At 36.4% G+C, this 19858-nt stretch overlaps 1 protein-coding gene across 1 annotated transcript in view; it reads left to right on the top strand.

Annotated features, from left to right (window-relative positions):
• The window catches only part of Wnt6 (Wnt oncogene analog 6), a 104292-nt gene that overhangs the window by 63766 nt on the left and 20668 nt on the right, over positions 1–19858 (top strand). Inside the window, exons 2-3 of the mRNA XM_090380061.1 lie at positions 3424–3644; positions 16535–16815. Of these exons, the coding sequence (XP_090236187.1) occupies positions 3424–3644; positions 16535–16815 (502 nt within the window). The remainder of the gene's footprint in view (positions 1–3423; positions 3645–16534; positions 16816–19858) is intronic.

The raw sequence follows: 19858 nt of genomic DNA on the forward strand, positions 1-19858 counted from the left end.
TTCATGATGTTACAACTGATGCTCGAAGGTTCCACCATGAGACGCGATGCATGCGTGACACCGACGCAGCATGGATTGGCGGACACGGTCGAACACACCTGGAGTTTCTTTGACAGTAGCAGCAGCGCAAACGAGTCTCGCCACGAGATCCATTTCCGTCTCCACAGGCGATTCATGCACGATAGATTTGAGCCCCCCCTCCCACAGAAAGAAATCAAGCCGCGATAAATCAGGTGAGCGTGGGGCCTGGCAACGGGTCCACCACGGCCAATCCATCGACGCCCAAAACGCCTGTTCAAATGGTCACGAACACACCTTCCATAATGGGCAGGCGCCCGTCATGTTGAAACCAAATGTTGCGTCTCACATTTGCTGGAACATCGTCAAGTAACACTGGTAGAACTTGTTCAAGAAAGATTGGATTTGGATTTTATTGGCGCAGAAACGACTAAAGTTAGTTCAAGAAAGATCCGATATTTAGCGGAGTTCATGCGGGATGGTAACAGGTATGGGCCGACTAAGCAGTCACCGACCATACCTGCCCACACATTTATTGCGAAGCGATGTTGTGCAGCATGGGGGCGCACACCATGTGGGCCCTCTGCTAATCCATACACTAGGTGCATGTCTGCCAGCTCACAGTTCGTATATATCGATGCATGCTCTTTGTGCGGCGACTACTGCTTGAATGTGTAAACCAGAAATTTTCCCTCTCGCGAAGTGATGAACAGCGTCGTGTACCGACTTACGGTGACGTTTCCGGTTATGGTTCCTATGCGATTCACATTCCTTTAGATGTTACCTACCTCCCCTAAACGTTTGTACCAATATTTTTGAGACGCCCTGTATATACTATATTATAAAGGTACGTATACTCATAGCTAAATTTTGTGTTAAATCTATTTCTATTTATTTGCTCTTGTTCCGTAAGATGGTGGGGTGTGAAATTTATGAAATATTCTAAGGAAGATACATGATATAAAAATTTTCGAAATTCTGCCTTAAGAGATTAGATGGGCAAACAGACAGTCTTATTCTGCCATTCCAACGTAAGTTATACGAAGTACTCACTTCTGTAGTCAATAAACTGTGACTTCCTCCTACTAATCTTATTTCCTCACAACCTGTACCCACAGGTGATTTACCCTTTTTAAAACCTATCGACTTTTTATCAATGATTTTTTTTTTTTTTTTTTTGATTTGGTAGTTGTTGGCGCATCGGCTTCTGTGGCCATATTGCACCTCCCAAGGTTTTTGCAGTACTTTGATCCAAGCCCGAGGCGGGAATCGAACCCGCGACCTTTGGGTTGCCGGGCAGGTACTTTACCCACTCGGCTAGCCCGGTCGGCTTTTATCAATGTTTCCAAGGTTTTTCTAAGAACAGCGAATAGGTCTGTATGAAATTCATACAGACCTATGGGTCACTCAGAGGCTTATCGTCCAAATTCAAATTAATTTTCAACAAAATAATTATATTGTTGAAAATAATTTTCAACAGTAGCTTTTTTCTAAACTTGAAAACAGTCTTCAGCTAAAAGGAAGTATACTTTTAAAGAATAAATTCAGATATAATGTGAAAAAACAAACCTCTTGATGACCGAACCTCTAAAAACAACAAACTGCAGCTTTACCGGTTTCAGTATGAAATAGGCAGCATCAATGAACTCGTCAATATTAAAATTTCAAATTCATCTGTATTGAAAATTACATTGTCAACTCTTAAAGCATTTTGTAAATTAGTTTTACTTCCGATTTCATTTTCTTAGCGGAGTTCATGTGGGATGGTAATGCTAGATGAGCAAGGATCCAATTTTCTCGAAATTTGTACATAGTGTATAGTCTAAATTGACTAACTGTCCCAGAGCTCTCCCCCAGCTCCGCGGTAGTATCATGTGATGCATACGATACTCTGTAAAGGCCAGAGAATGTGGTTTTTTTTCCCTCCATTTTTTTTTTTTTTTTTTCTATTTAAATCAGATTTAGGTTACCCCAGGAACGGCCCGGAAGCCAGGGGGTTCCCTTTTAATTCACAAGGAGTTAGTGTTTGTATAGTGTTAGTGATGGATTGTGTTATGTTGTTAAACTGGCCTCTTAGCCAGAAGGCCTGTGGAACACCACAACCCCTCATTGCCCGTCCAGTGGCGCGTAGCGCCAAGTCAGTTGTATACTTTGAAGATTTCCAAATGTATGGAATACATTACCATGTTTCAGCTTATCAGCAGAGCGTCCTTCGTGACAGGACAGTAGTTTGCTAGTACAAGAGTGCCCAGTTCCAAATGTCATCATCCTCCTCCTCCTCCTTCTCTTCCCTCCCGCTTGCTCTTCAAATTCCATCTTCAGAATGCCACGTGTTTCAAAAGCTGATTTTCCAAATTAGCAGAACGTGATGCAGATTTGTTCTTTCAAGTCTGTCATCCTAGTAATACGCGGAATCATCAAAGGATGTTCAACATGGTCTTACTCGGAGCTGAATAGAACAAAACTGAAACATGCTAGTTGACTTTCATCAACCGGTTTGAAGTGGTGAGACCCATGTTTAGTCTCTAGAGCAAAGTTCCCCCCCCCCCCCATACTTCTCCTTCAACCCATGCACGGTACTAAGTACTATAGGTTTTGATACCTTTCGAGTTTGGGGTTTTCATAAAAAAAAAAAAAAAAAAAGGACCTCTAACATATAAATGGTACATACTATTCCATCTAGTGATAGAACTCCATAACATCGTCCGTGTTAATACTTAAGTTTTGAATAAAACTTACGTATTAACACTTGAAATAAAAGCACTTCACCTATGTAAAGTTTAGAATCTATTTATTAATAATATAAACTAACAATCATACGTTGCTCGGATGTTTTCTCCTCTGCTATTTCAGTAATCATGATTTTGTTTATTACACCATCACAAATCACCAAAAGACCAAACTGACAACTCCGGTCTAGTCGTAGTCTTTACGAGTAGAGCACAGTGATTATAATCACCGTCTTCCCTATATCATACGGAAAAGACCCGGATTCGAATTCCATCAATGACACGAGGGAATTTTATGTCCTTGTCTCAGACCGACTAACTCAGCCACGGAATGGCTGAGTTAGTCGGTCTGAGACAAGGACATTTTTTTTAATTAGTTATTAAAATAACTAATTTAAAAAAAACTAAGGAAAAAAAAACTAACATAATCCACGAAAATCTAATTAAGTATAACGCGTTGAAATTATTATTTTCAGTAATGTAGGATGAAATAAATTTATAAATAAAAAAGTTTTAATTAAAATTGATTAAACTGAATACCGCAATAACCTCGAATCTAATCAATTATAATATAACGACTAGTTTATGTGCTGCCATCTACTGGAGATAACTGATAAAATATAATGCTTCCAGATCACATATAATGAAAAACTGAACACTTTTTAATTCTCTACAGGGCGATGGGAAGGCATTTGGTATTAGACCCGGCACGGATATGTCGGAAGACCCGCAGATTAAGAGGAAAACAGGCTGCTATTTGCCAGAAGGAACCTGAAGTTGTAGTTGCCATAATGAATGGCACTAGACTAGGGATCAAAGAATGTCAATACCAATTCAGAAACAGGCGATGGAACTGTACAACCGCAAGGAGATCCTTGAAGAAAATTCTTATGAGAGGTACGTGTCTTATTAATATACTATAAGCAAGAACGAAAGTGGAAGAGAGCGAGAGAGAAATATAAAAGAACCCTAGACCCAAACTCCTATCCCCAGAAATCATACTCTAGAATAAGCAAAATTGAATTCAACTGCATATTAAATTGCAGTGATTTTCGATAATCTAAGGTAAGGGAAGAGAAGAGTAGATATGGATAATCCAAAAACAAAACAAAACAAAAAAAAAAGCTTGCAGATATGCGTACGAGTATTTATTTCTAATTATTACTCGAATTGAAAAATATTAATAACAGGAATGCTCATATTTGGCAACGAAAACAAAATTAAATATATTTTTTGCTGTAAGTTTGTCTAACAAATGAAAATGTTATACATCCGTTTTCACTGTTTGCAATGATAATCTTAGCATACTGGAAAACATTTGTGGGAAGTTTAATAATCGGAAGCCCAGGTAATTCAGTCTCGGTTGAGACTACATCTGTTGTAGCATCCGATAAACACAACGATAAGATGAAAGGAGTAATGCACATATATATTAATCTAGCAATCAAGTAAAATAAAGGTTATACAAGTACATTTCTCAATAAACACTAGAAATAAACCTGGTTTATCTGCCAAGAATCGGCAACGAAATATTCAAAATTTATTTATTTATATCAGTTTAACTACGAGTAATAATGGTTTCCCCTTCACACATCCACACGGATAGAGGGTGCGCATTAATTATAAAATTATTTACAAAAATTTCGCAACGCTTGACTAGCTCGTTACAAAACAGTAAATTCAATCAAGTGAATCGGCAGTGAATCACAGGAAGTAATGCCTGGAAACAGTTCTAGATTTCGTACTTATTTACTTCCTATATGCGCAAAAATTCTTAGGATCGGGTCCAAGCTGGTTGTATAAGGCGACAGTGTTATTAGGAAATATGTATTCTAGGCTTATACAATTGGGTCGTAAAATAACTAGTGGATTAGCATTATTCTTGTCGTTTGAGGAAAAAACCATGAGAATCCTAAGAGAAAATAACAGTGTGCTAATCGTGTACTGTTTATAAGGGTAAAAAGACGAGAAACGGAATTCTGCATACAAAAAATTATACAGCGATTCAGCGCTTAAGAGGTTTTATTAAAATCAATTAAAATAATCATTTCAAACCTTTTTGTTGTCTTCACTATGTGTGCCTGTGTGTGTGTGTGTGTGTGTGTGTGTGTGTGTGTGTGTGTGTGTGTGTGTGTGTGTGTGAGAGAGAGAGAGAGAGAGAGAGAGAGAGAGAGAGAGAGAGAGAGAGAGAGAGAGAGAGAGAGAGATGGTTATGGTTGATTTTTTTATATCTCCAAAATACACAGCCCAAATTGCGTTCTGCATCAGGTATGGGTTGTTTATATTCTGTTAAACATTTAGCTATACATTATATTCATTACTAATAAATTTAATTATTTTCTCTTGTTTTACTCTGCTTCACCGAATAATGGATATGGACAGCGTACTATGGCAGGAGAGCCCGGTTGTTAGCGGATCAAGCTCAGAATATGTCGTTTTTTAAAAAAACAATTCGTATCCTGTACCCACCCATTCTTTTTTAGGAAATGGGGCTCAAGATTCGTAAGACTTCATTGAATACAGGCACAATAAATTTGGACGTCGAACCTTCATCTGTTTAGAAGGAAATGGAAAGACGCCAACCGCAGCAATAACATTTTTTGCACTACTAATATAACTAAAACCGTGCATTTGCTGAAACTAAAAGATAAATCTGTAGAAAGAAAAAAACAAAGAAAAATTAAGTAACAATGTGAAGAAGAGGAATAATGGCAAGAGAAGTTTTGAAGTGGAACTTCTTTAGGCGCGCTCCAGGCAGTTTTCAGATGGGAGTAATTTGCGTTCGTGGATTGACAAAAATCGCAACGAAAATGCAACACAGCAAACTAAACCATCTGTAAACACATAACAGATGTTCTAAAGAGCCAACTATTATACTAGGATGAATGCACTGGTTCTCGTCCGATCGACGAAGTTAAGAAGTGTTAGGCCCAGTTTGTACTTGGGAGTGTGACCACCTGGGAATACCGGGTGTTGTTGGCGTCGAACGATATAAGTTAGTACTATTAATAAAACTTTACAGATGCCATGTTTTCTCTAAAATATTTTTTTACAGTGGAATTGCTGTGGAATTGCTGCTTCATACCATGTAAACGTAAACTCTTAACGGGGCAATTATTGCAATGTATAAATGTAAATAAATAAATTATTATTAGATTGATTGCTGATGCAGAAAAAATGAAAAAAACTTTGATATTCACAAATGAACTTTGCATTATCGTAAATTATGATGCTAATGGAATTTCTTTTGAGAATTGAATGAAGCAGTCAGTATCATATTAATCTAAGACAGATTTAAATTGCCAAATGGAGAGCGGAATAATTACGAAACGTTTAGATCCAGTGAAAATGTCACAATTAATGATTGCATTATTATTTATGGCAAAGATTTAAAGAGTGAAGTATGTCAAACGCACAACCTGATGGTCGCCAACACATTTTAGTAAAACGATAAACCTACACGTTCACTACGATAGAGTATAAAAATGTTTGAAATTGATATTCGATTATATCTTTGTTAGAGGATATGGTCATCACAGATCACGAGAAGTAATATTAACTCTATTATATAGTGATTATTGGAATATAGTAAGTTAGCATTACGGTTTTATTGATTTGGAACATGAACATCCACGATATAATCTATTAGTGTTTGCAATCTGAGAACAGGATAGTTGTCTTTGAGCAGATTGGAGAGAAAACTGTATTTATTGAAAATCTGTCCAACCACGTGAAAGTATAATTATTTGTAGCTTCAAATACTTTGATCAATATCCGAAGAGGATTTTTTTATACGTGGTTATGTGATTTTCTTCGTTTTCTCAAAGGTAAGAGGAGCTTCCTTTTGAAGTGAAACTTCTTTAAGCGCGCCCCAGGCAATTTTCACATGGGAATAACCTGCGTCCGTCAATTGAGAAAACTCGAAATGAAAATGCGACACGAAATGATTCATCGCCTCCCACCGTAACAAGCACGTAACTACCACTCCGTAACAGGCACGAGCGACGTGGAACCGTACAAAGTGGCGACACATGACGCAATCAGTACCCTTACAGCGCGGCCACGGTGTAACTCGCACGCGTGTCGCATTTACGTTTTAAATCGCTATATCTCAGCTTCTAGCAGTCCGATTTTAAAATTTTAAAAACTAAAATATTTCTTTCGTCATTCTCTACCGTATTTCATAAAAAAAATTCGACGGAAATAAATTTATAATTCAACATGCCGAAGACTAATAGTGAGCGTTGTAAGGCGTATAAAGCACGTATAACGTGCAATGAGACCGGGCGCCTCCGTAGCCAGGTGGGCAGGAGCAGCAGTGCGTAGCACACGCTTCTTGATTAGACTGGGGTTCGAGCCCGTGACCACCAAATACGGAGGATGAGGAAAGGTCAGGGAATGACCACCGCATATCCCCGGAGCAATATGGCCTTAGTTGCTAATGCTCCTAAAAACCAAATAACAACAGCAATGCGACCACCGAACCTACCTCCACTGAGTACAGAGGAGAGATCTGTAAAAACTTTGTAATCAACTTTTAAAACAATTGCAACATATTAAACCGAAATAATACACGTTTCAAAAGATTCTAAAGAAGTTTCACTTAACTGCTGCTAGGCGCCTCCGAAGCCAGGTGGGAAAGAGCAGCAGCAGTGAGTAGCACACGCTTCTTGATTAGACCGGGGTTCGAGCCCGTCACCACCAAATACGGAGGATGCGGAAAGGTCAGGAAATGACCACTGCATATCACGGAGTAATATGGCCTTAGTTGCTAATGCTCCTAAAAAAAAAAAAAAAAAAAACTGCTGCTACGCGTGCTCGGCACAATTTTTTTTAAGCGACACGGGGCTTCTTGATCGTGGGCAGCTCATAGAATTTTACACACATTTTTTCCCTAAAAAGTTCCAGGACTGATTTTTGTTTATTTATTATTATTTTTTTCTCTTTAATAAGTAGCAAATGCTTTTACTTTCTTTCCTGTCACAGCACGTGTAACGTGCATCCACATTTTTGCGTCTTTTTCGGCCGACTTGTTTTGGTAAATATAAGTCTGGTCTGGTGCTGCGCGGAGTCAGACAAGCAACGAATGAATATTAAATTCTGTTTAAAACTGGGTAAAATATCGCAGAGATGCATAGTCTGTTGCAATAAGCTTACGGTGACGAGGCTTTATTATGCTCTCTTGCTTTTGAGGCAGGAACTCTTAACACCACACTCCACAAAAATTCTTCTTAGAAGTCGAAAGTGAAATCGCAATCGATCGTTTTTTTTTATGCAAAAAGATTTTCATAAGGAGTTTCCCCGCAGTTATTGTTAATCGAGACTTTTATAAGCGTGCTGCGCCGCTTACTAACATAATATAGGCCGCTGCCGTTAGAATTCAGGAATTTGAAAATTGGTTCCTTTTGCATGACAGCGGGTGTCCGCTCACAGCACGCTCTATCCAACAGCTTTTTGGCCAAAATAAAAAGTCACTCCCTCTCATCGGACTCCTGTTTCCAAGAGCCTTACGTGAATGTTAACTGTACAATAGGCTTTTTCATTTATCTAGAAATGTATCCTAAACTTCAAACAATAGAGAAGAGGAGAAGGAAAAAAAAAAAAAAAAAAAACACTTATGCTGATAAAAATTTTCTGTTTATACTCCGGCACGACAACCAAGTCAGGAGAGTTTACAACAAATCGTCAATACAAATATTTATCGTATTTAGTAGTCACGAGCTTGAACCCCGGTCCACTTAAGCAACGCGTTCTATGCACACTCGACCCTGACAACTTGGCTATGTCAGGCCTAAATACTTGATTACGCTCTTCGACTCTATTGAAACTATTACTTACGTATTCTGCACACCTATCACGGTTATCAAAATTATAAAATGGACCTGCTTACTTGACAGGACGTACCTAGATAGGATATCTTGCTAGATAATTCTTTTTCCCAGAAGAACTGATTTCAAACCAGAATGACTTTACGATAGGACTCACCTGACTGGACTACCTGATTGGATTTCACTGGCTGCATTTACCTGACAATACGAAATTGCCTTCACCTTCCATGGATCGGAGTTTTTATTTTTCTGTTTCTCCACAGCCCCTAAAGGGGCAGAAATTGTGGCCTCACGAGGCGAACTCTTTTGCTGGTACCCAGGATTTGGGTCTCCACCTGTGGTATGGGATTGCTGGCACTCACTGCTTTCTCCGTGTAGGTGCGAGATTATTAATTTTTTATTTTTTTATTATTATTTAAAATTTTATTTTATTTTTTTTTATTATTTTTTATTTTGTTATTATTTTTTTAATTCTTCTTATTTTATTTTATTATTTTATTTTATTATTATTTTTTTAATTCTTTTTATTTTATTTTATTTTATTTTTTATTCTATTTATTTATTTTTCTATCTTATTTTACCTTTTCTTATATACACTATTATTATTTTTTGTATTTTAATTTACTTTTTATACATCTTTATTACTGTTTTTTTTTTTTTTTTTTTTTTTTTTTTCTGGCACCCAAGGACTTCATTACTGTCTGTGGGTGCGGGATTTTCTTTTTTCCTGACCTCTTGTCCTTCGCTCCAGACGGGATATTGCTGGTGCCTGAGGTTGGGCTCACTAGGTACGGGATCGTAGCATCCACTAGTCTTGTACTTAACCAGTGGATTTTGGATGTTTTTAAGAAATAATATCGCCTTAAATAAAGTATGCACACCTTAAATGAAGCTATTTGTTATTTTAATTATTTATTTATTTTGTTTATTTATTTATTATTATTTATTTTATTACTTTTTTTCCCCCTCTTTGAATGATCCTAAACACGTTTTGGGCATTCAGTACAAGCTACTCGAGGTCCGCCACATTACATGCGTAGTTGTGGCCCACCTCCCCGTGGTGTAGACGGACATTGGGGAGGCTTTCCAGGTGATCGCCTGCCTGGTGATAAAGAGGCCAGAAACAACTAAACAACACACACACACACACACACACACACACTGCACAAACATAATACTACGCACATTTCTGGCCTTCTACAGTGTTCTGTAATCACCACAGTGTACAAAGGTGGAGTTGAACTGACTTTCAGGTGCCATCCCACATAAGATACTATACACGTCTACAAGAGCCATGAAATGACACCGCTATGAAAACATTCGACACATTCAAGAAACCGTGACTGAGTCTATGAAGCAATTCCCAAAAATGACTTCCAAAGTTTCATCAACAAGTCCCAGTGACGTTAGCAACACGACATTCATGCAGAGGTGGAATACTTCGAAGGGGAAAAATTAGTTACTAAGTATCTTTCATGATTTTTTCTATAAGATCAGGCTTGGAACTTTTGGAACAAGTGTTGTACTAAAACAAACACTACAAATATAATAAACAGTCACACAGTTTATTTTCATTTATTATTACTATATGCATTGTGATAATTTTAAAATTTCCTAACTTCAATTTCTATATATTGTATTATTACTATATTAGTAATTATAAAACCTAATAAGTGAATGCTTAAATATCAATGAAATTGTGTTTTAAAGTGTAATTTCCAAAAATTACATTTTTAATGAATAACTTACATTTAAAGTTCTTTAGATATCGTAAAAAAGTTTTACTCAGGTTTACAAATATGATATATAAAGTAAGATAACAACAGATAACTTCACCTACTATAAGGCAATTAGTTTATTCATATATGAATATTAAACATGTGTTTCTCTAGATATTCAATAAACGATAGAAAACAAAGAGAGGAAAACAAGAAAGTTCAATTAAACGAGGGAAAACCAAGAAGTCACAAAATAAGAAGCAGGAAACTGACCTGAACATATCATTTATTTTTCCAACATGATCACCAAAAATATTTTGGGCAAAATAAGCATACCAAACCAACCGTCAATCTCCCAACTGTTCCCCCCCCCCCGGGTGGCGGACTTGGCAGTATAAGAGTTTCGCCACTACTTTTTTTTCTATTACCCATTACATTATCAGATTGTGGAAATCTTCGGGAAAATAAATTGTTCTCGTAACTAGCGATGTACACCATTTTCAAACTCAGAATTATCAAGAATGGAATCATGGGACGGACCTTGGGTCCATAAATTTAACCCGAAGCCACTAAACTTGCATAAATGCAATGAAGGCATTCTGATTCACGCTGAACAAAGATGTGTGAAGCAGTTCGTCATTAGGGAAGGTAATAGTGGCTATTTTCTGGGACTGACATAGCGATGTCCTTGCGCATTTTCAAAATCCTGGAGATTCCGTGAATGATATATTACAGACCTCTGAAAAAACAAGAGAATCAATTTTCAGTAAACAGCTTGGACTACCGCAGCGCGTTCCCAGAATTTGGTAGCGCGATAGGATGTGTATAAACGCTTTTTGGTGATTATTTTTTTTTTAAATAAATGGTATGCTCAGTTCCCTGCTTACTTCTTTCTTTTCTTATTTTGTGACTTACTTACTCACTCTACCTCAAATAACAGTCTCATCTCGAATGAATCGAAATTTAAATAAATAAATATATATCTTTATTGCCAGTCTATATATAGATGAAACGAGTACACAAAATCACCCTCCATGGCCAGGGGTGTTACATAAGATTTTACATTAACAGTGGTGACGGCTGGCTTCCATCTAGATTACGAGCCAACGCTGCAAGCGAGCTTCTGGTCTATAAACATTACAAGACATTTCAAAACACTCGCATTAAAAATACATGACAAATGGCATACATGACAAATGGCTAGAGAGTAATCAGCTTACATATCGTGAATGCAGTAAAATATATATATACATTAAATGATTCTTTGTAGCACTGATAGTTAAACAGATAAGTTGGGAGCAGTAGGTACTAAGAATCTCAGAACAAGTAAAAAGTTCAAGAAAATAAAAAGAAGAGATATTATTGAGATGTATCATCATCAGTCTGAAACATTCAGAGTTCACATAATAATCAACATGCACAGCGGTATTGCAGAGAAACTTAAAAAACCAGGATTGATCATCTTGTTATTTAAAAGCTTACAGTTTTTTCAAGATCATTGTGCAATTGTAAAAAGGGCAAAGACGTAAAGTATTTTTGAGTTTAAAATATATCTTAATGTTTGATAGTTAAAACAGTAACTGTTTTTCAAGTAGCTCATCTTCAAAAAAAAAAAAAAAAAGTTAAATCTGTTTTCATGACCAAGAAGCAGTACCAATCTAAATCCACACAAAAAATTTAAATATTAACGAAAAAAATATACGCAAAAAAAAATAAATTACGCAATAAGTAAATAAATTAAGCAAGAAAATTTGAGAAAGCCGTAAATAAGAGAGCGTTAAAAACGTATTATGAATTGGTTACTATTAAACCGTACAAGAAATCATTATAAAATTGATTTCAATCTTGCTGCAAGGTGCAAAGCAGTGATTGCTCCTTTACATATTTAATATTTGGACAAAAGAGTCGCCTGAGAGCTGTGGCCTACTTAATTTTTCCCCAACTCCTGCAGATAATTTAATGCTCCTCTTATTGCCAATGATTATGTCGGTTTTCTTCAAACCGTGAAAATGAACAGAAATGTGCAGGCGCTGTTTAGGAACATTGGAGAGATTTTGGCCTCTGCCATTCTTAGCCAAGGAATTGAGCGAATCGGGATAGCAAGCTATCTGAACCTTTTCTAATTCTTGATTTTAATATTTTCTTTATTTGTTTTTAATGATTTGTACGGGTTTCCAGAAAATTATGACGGCTTCATTTTTCTGATGACTTTCTCGAAGAAATAGTGGACAGTCAAATGAGAGTACAGTACTGTATCTTGATTTCATGCTTTCTTTCTACCCACTTCCAATCCTTTTATGTAAACATTTCCGCTCTACATCAGTAAACAACGCTGGAACAGCTGCATTCTTGTTTCATCAGTTATTGCTGTCAATCAGTTATTGTTATCACTTTATCTGAGTCCCGAAGTGACTACAATAGTGGCGTCCACTGTATATTTAATGCTTATGAATATAATCTGCATACACAGGAAGCAAAGAGATGTAGGCGAACGCAAATTGCCTGTATCTAACATCTATTATGAAGTAATATAAAGCTCATTCAATAAAACTTACCGTAGACTTGAAAAGGAAACAAAAAAAAAAGTTAGTGATTTAACTTAAGCATGTATTATGTATAAGGTGATCCTCTCCCTGCATAATCCAGAATTTTGCTAATAATTTTTATTAATGCGGACACCTAGGGTTGCCAGATTTCTATGACTGAATTAAAGGACAAGTTCTTTTATTGCTTCGCAAATTATTTCGATCGCATACATTGAGAAAAGAAAATATAATTCTATAATTATAGGGACCTCTGTTGAATTTTCATTAATTTGAAGGATTTTAAAAAGCTATTTGGAGCAGTCTTTTCGTTTGCTTACGAAATAAAGGTTCAAAGCCTTCCATGAAAGCAAAATTCGTTCTATACATGGTTGTAAAGAAAGCCATTTAGTTTGTACGTGCCTTAAAATTTCCTTAAACTCTATTTCGGCAAACTCATGAAATTCTTTAAGGTTATCCCTTCTTTTAGCCGAAACAGAAAACTGACCATATATTTTCAAGACAATATTTTCTATATCAATATCTAAATTACCGAAAGCATATATTTAGCTAAATTATGAATAATGTGAGCATGGCAGTTTGCTTTAAGTATGGTTTCATTAAATTTCTTAATATTTTAGAATAAGGATTTATTACTCCCAAAATTACAATTTGCATTGTCTGCACTGAAACTAGATACCCTTTGCCAATCCAATCCTAAATTACTTATTGAATTTTTTAGGCACTCAAACATTTCATTTGCACTTTCATCAGCATTTTCAAAAAAATCAACTAAATAGTTTGTAGGACCATATTCTTTGTTGAAGTACTAAATTGACAAAGGAAACATTTTCATGTTCTTTCGATTAGAAGCATCAATCTGTAAACAAACAAAAAAAAAAAAAAAATGGTGGATAATGATGTTTTAAATCATCCAGAACAATTTGCAATGCTTTTTTACCTAAAACATTACAAACAATGACAGCAGACTTAGTTCTTACACATATTTTGGTGCAATTTTTGAATCATTGTAAAGTTTAGAGTTCAATTTCATGCTACGATCTAATGAGTTATTAGAATGGTGATGCTTAACTGGATGATAAATATGAGTTATTTCATCTGCAGCAACTAAATCCTCTTCTTCTTTATTCTTTTTCACAAGAAACCTATCAAGAAATTTAAAGAATTTGCCGATTTTTGAGCTTGAGTCTTTATGCTGAGTAACTGCTAAGATGCCGATATAACCAACTTTAAATATTTTCTATATCATATATATTTCTGTATAGGAAACATCTCGCCTCATGAAGATCATTTGTTGAAGCTTGCCATTCGTATTCTTGCTCCCAATTTTTGTTATAAGAACAAAGCCTCTTCTTTTTGGGAGGGGGAATTCCATTTTTGATGGCTAAAAAATAAAATATGTTTGTATATAACATGAAATATGTAAGTGCCTATAATCGTATAAATGAAATAGATAAATGTTTCTTTGTAAAGTTATAGGAAAAACAGCTTAAACAAAGCCATTGAACTCCATATTATAAAAAGTGATTTTTCCGATACCTATGATTTTATTAATTGTCTAACCAATCGCACGATTTCCGTGAAAATTAGATCATGGCCACACAGATGCAAGTTTTTTATGCTTTGTCAAAAAAATATAACTTCATCGAGAAGTATGAAGTTAAGTTCATGGTGTTCGTGAAACTACATATATGAGCCGGAGAGGCTAGAATAGGTCAAGCTTATCTCTTTATGGTTCATTTTTCAGTGGCGGATTTTGCATTTGATGGTTTTTTAACATATCCCCTGTTAAAGCTTTGAGCTAAATCTTTGAAATGAAATTGTAATTTTTTGTCAGTTTGGAGGTCCTGAGCTTGTGCGGTCCGAAGCGCACCCCTCCTACGCCTGTGCGGAAATCCGCCACTGCCATTACAAGGCACAGGCATTGAAAAATGAAAATAAAAGACAAATTGCGTCCTTTCTCGTTTCAATAAAGTACAAGGACAGTTTGACTAAAATTGTCCTTTGAAATAAAGGACGTCTGGCAACCCTAAGCATACCTGAGATGATCCCATCGACTCTAGGCACAGATGCACCCGACGTTCTACATTTGTAAAGAGCACCATAGTACGTCCTCTATAATAGATTCAATGTCCTTCCAAATATTTGTTTTGAAGTTCATTTGATGAGAAGCTTATTCGGGCGCACTTTCCCTTTTAGTATGCTCCAGAAAAAAAGTCAACTAGAGACAAACAACTGGGCGGCCGAACACCTATGCTGATTATCCTGATTTCGAAAAGCTCTCAGTTTCTGCCGAAATTGGTTAGGGGAAGATAATACATACATTCTGTGAGTAAGATAGATGGCATAGAATCAGAATATATCTAACAGGAGCAAAAAAAAAACACAGGCTTATGGGCTGGAAATTTTTCTCTGCATGGCAGATTCATTGCAACACGGTCTTTTTGCAGATGGAATTTATTCTGTAAAGATGGTATTCACAGAGGAGGCGCAAACATTTTTTAGCGAAATCGGCACAAGGTCGACTCAGGCTAGTAGCATGGGGCAAAATTATATTTACATCATCTCTGACAGCGCTCATGTATGTGTAAAATCATTAATGACCTTAAACACTGAAAAGTAAAATGCAATGGAAGCACAATCTTTCAGCAATCGAAGACCACATGGAAAATACCTTTAAGTAACTATAAGGGGTGCATCAATGTTGCGAAAAGTATAAAGTAAAAAACTTAATCTGTCAGTACAGTAATGTCTGGAGTATTGTAACCAAATTAAATGCATTTGAGCTTTTAATCAAGTCAAGTAATGTTGATGTGGTTGGACTAACTGAAACATGGTGCCGATCAGAGATACGAGATAATGAATTTCATTTTAGAGAATACTGTGTTTTAAGGAAAGATTGGGGAGGATGGAGGACTTGCTGTGGGATAATAATAATCAAAAACTACACGAAAGTAAGAAGAATCTTCCCTGAGTCAGATCAGGTAATGCAGATGTTGAATCAGCGTGGTGTGAAATGACTTGCAGTAAAAGGAAGGTGATAGTAAGGATATGTGGATATGTTACAGGCCAAACGACTCTGAGGAGTAAGACTAAAATTTGTTTAGTCAAGCTGAATGAGCCAGCAAGTACGACACACTCTTTATGGACGAATTCAACCTATCTCTTATAGACTGGAATAAGCGAACCGGAAATACACTTTACGGTAACAGATTTTTGAACAAACTCTTGCTACTGAAATCGATAGTGTGAGCGACAAACACGAAATATAGAAGTTTCGTAAACTGGCCGTAATTTATCTAGGTTACTCGATTTCGCTGTGCGCGAATTAGTTTATAGGGTCATAGCAGAGATTATTTGGTTTCAAAAACTGATGAATACTTGGTTGTATTTTATATGTATTTAAAAATTTCTTCCCTCTTTTGTGATCGTTGGATGATTCTTTGGCTTTCTTTAGCTTTTGAAATAGAGAGCATGAGAGACTTGTTTGTTTTATTTTACAATGGTATTTAAACATGACTTACATAAAAGTAATTCAAATGCAACTGGTAGTATTAATTAGAATACCTGTGAAATGTTAACCCGCAGTAAATTTCTGAGAAACTAGATTAAGAAATGCTTTCTTAACAATGAAGTTCTGTTACCTTTTAGTTTATATTTATTCATTATATTTTGTGTTTATTTATTTTTAATAACAGATACAAGAGAAACAGGGTTTGTTAACGCCATCACAGCTGCTGGTGTGACATATGAAGTAACACAAGAGTGTAGTTCTGGCCACCTATCGGACTGTTCGTGTGATAGAAGAATTCCAACTGACACCCCAGGCAGTACAGAGTCTAGATGGGAATGGGGCGGTTGTAGTGATAATATTAATTTTGGATATCGAAAATCAAAAGAATTTATGGATGATCATTTCCGGAGAAGAAGTGATGTAAAGACCCTTCTTTTGACCCATAATTATGAAGCTGGTCGTCTAGTAAGTAAATCATTTAAATGTTCATAACAATGCACTTGGAATATTTTATGTACCCTTTTCTTGGTTTTGGTAAATTACTGTATAAAAAAGCTGCAATTAGCTCTTAAAATAAGTTTCAGGACACTCCCAACAGAAAGTGATGTTAATGATAATATATTAGCACTATAATACAGTATATTATGTTTTCCCAGGATTAAAATATCCAGAGATTAAATGCCGCTACAGCAGTCATTATGCGCATTTGGAATATCAGAACATGTTTAAAATTTTCAAGGATACGTGAAAAACATAAAAAAGCTTTCTATAGAAGTGAAGGTCTAATTTAGGCCGAGCGTAAAACTAATTATTTTAAGTAGTTTCGTTCCCTACTCACTCTCCATTAAAATCTGGTTGTTCTAATGCGGTATCGATTTTCTAAACTGAAAAAATGCTCACTGAAAACATTTTTGTAATATTTGTGAGGGAAGAGTACCTCTCAAGAATGAAAGAATTGGGTAAAAAATAAAGATATTTTGAAAGATATTGAGTATTCTCAATAAATACTGAGTTCTCAATTATCTGAAAAGTGACTATTTTTTGCTATTTATGGCATTGCACATTCACATATGCATTAATTTTAGAATGTAGATCACTTTCAATAAGTAGCGAAATAACAATAAAGATCTGTCCTTTGTCATTGAGAAACGCAACCAGTATTTTGCCCTTCATCGCGTTTTCTGTTCGTATATGTACGAACAGGTAAGGTACCTCTGACTGGTTTTAATATTTGATACTGGAGACTCTTAATGAAATTCATTATCCAGTGCGAACAAAATTCTGTTTTAGTCCACATATTGGACTAATACTTTATACAAATTTCCAGTTTGGATCTCAAATACGCTTCAGATAGTAGTGCATCAAAGAAAGACAGTTGCGTAAGAACTTCAAAATAAACGCTGTCTACAGAAAAGGCAAGTTCGGAGGACTTAGGTTGGAAAATTAAAGGTATAACGCACAATCCGAAAAAAAATTGATGGAATAACTGATGACCAAAAGAATAGTTCTAATCATCATTAAAAAAAAAACAAGAAAAGTAATAATAAAATAAACTCTAAAAAGATTATATTATGATTTCTTCTGGAGTACGACGGAAACACAAGTTTCAATGGGAGTAGCGGTAATGGTAAGGAAAGAATGAAAAAAATAATCTCATAGGCTACAATTTGATTTCCTCTAAGACTGCAAACAATAGCCCATCTTCTCAACTGTGTGAGTTTAGTTTAGGCTTCCGTAGAAAGCTAAGTTGTTAGAATCAAAGGAACTGCTCTCGCTTTTCGTACTAAAGGGCACAAAAGGTGATATAGTTGTACACGTTGGCACTAATAATATTAAGAGTAGGAGACCGGCAGAATTACTTAACAAGTACAGGTCACTGTTGAACAAAAGCCGAGAATTAGGGATGAATTTGAAAGTGTCTGCAATTCTGCCGAGACACGATAGGAGGGAGTATATGATGAGAGCCTTGTCGATCAATTCGGCCCTGGAAAGATTGTGCAAGGCTCAAGGGGTAGAATTTTTTTCAGCATGGACTGTACTTGTTAACAGGAGAGATTGCTTCTACAGGGATGGGATATACTTAAATAGAAAGGGTGTAAGAATATTTGCTGATGCTATCGAGGCAGTGTTAGGTGGGTCGGAAAACTGCTAGCTTGGGGGGAGACAAAGACCAATAGATTGACAGTAGCCACTGGCAGAGGTGAAAGAGATTCTTGCACTGCTTCTATTAGAATGAGCAGAAGCCTGAAAAACAAGATGCATGATATTTCAGAGACTGCTGGGAGCCATTGCGGTACAAGTAAACACATGGGTTGTGTTAGGGTAGCTAAGAATAGAAACAGGTGCAGGTATACTTGCGTGTACACCAATGCTAGGAGTTTAGTAAATAAATTTGATGAATTTGAGGTATTGCTAAAAACATCAAAGGCAGATATTGTTGGGATATCAGAGACGTGGTGTCACACAGATATAAGGGATGCAGAACTGCAATTTGGGGAGTACAACGTCTACAGAAAGGATAGACAGGATAGGAAGGGGGGGAGGGGTTATGCTATTAGTTAAGAAACACATAAAAACCAAGGAAGTGAAGCCAGTCGACATCGCTGGACAGTGCAGTGTTGAGTCAGTTTGGTGTGACATAAGCATTGGGAGATCAAAATTGAGAGTAGAAGTGTGCTATAGGCCTAATGACTCTGATGAGTATAATAAGAAACTGTACAGGGAAATAGAGTGGGCCAGTAAATCAGAGAGTCTTATAATGGGAGATTTTAATTTCCCAGATATTGACTGGAATTTGGGGGCTGGTCACTCACACACTAGCAGGGCTTTTGTGGATTTATTGGATGATTGTTTTCTACATCAGCATGTTCGGGAGGCAACTAGAGGGAGTAATACTCTTGATTTGATTATCAGCAGTGATTCTTCATGCATTAAGAATCTGCAGATAAATGAACCACTAGGTGGCAGTGATCACAGTGTGCTGAAGTGGGATGTACTCAAAGAGGTAACTACCATTAGGGGTAAAGGGAAGGGTTATTGCTTCCGTAAAGGCGACTACGATGGACTGAGACAGTATTTAAATTTTATACAGTGGGACCAACTGATCATGTTACCAACAGCAAATTCAAAATGGGAAGTATTCAAAGAACTTATCTTGGAAGCTACTAGGCTTTACATACCAACTAAGAAATATTGTTCAAGGTTTAGGCCAAAATGGATGTCAGATGAACTAATGAGGCATATGGCAGAGAAGAAACATGCATGGGATACTTACAAATTAACACATGACACAGAGGCCTATGATAGATACAAGTTGATATGTAACCAAGTTACAAAGGAGGTTAGGCAGGCGAAGGCAGATTACGAGAAATCCTTGGCAAGGGATGCAAAGAAAAACAGCAAAGAGTTCTTTACTTATGTAAACTCTAGAAGGAAGGGGATGAATCAGATTGGTCCACTTGATATCGATGGGTCAACTGTTGATGATCCTGCTCAGGTAGCTAACAAA

This window comes from Mastigoproctus giganteus, chromosome 8, assembly GCF_048544385.1.
Source record: "Mastigoproctus giganteus isolate SK-2022 chromosome 8, ASM4854438v1, whole genome shotgun sequence".
Taxonomy (NCBI): domain Eukaryota; kingdom Metazoa; phylum Arthropoda; class Arachnida; order Uropygi; family Thelyphonidae; genus Mastigoproctus; species Mastigoproctus giganteus.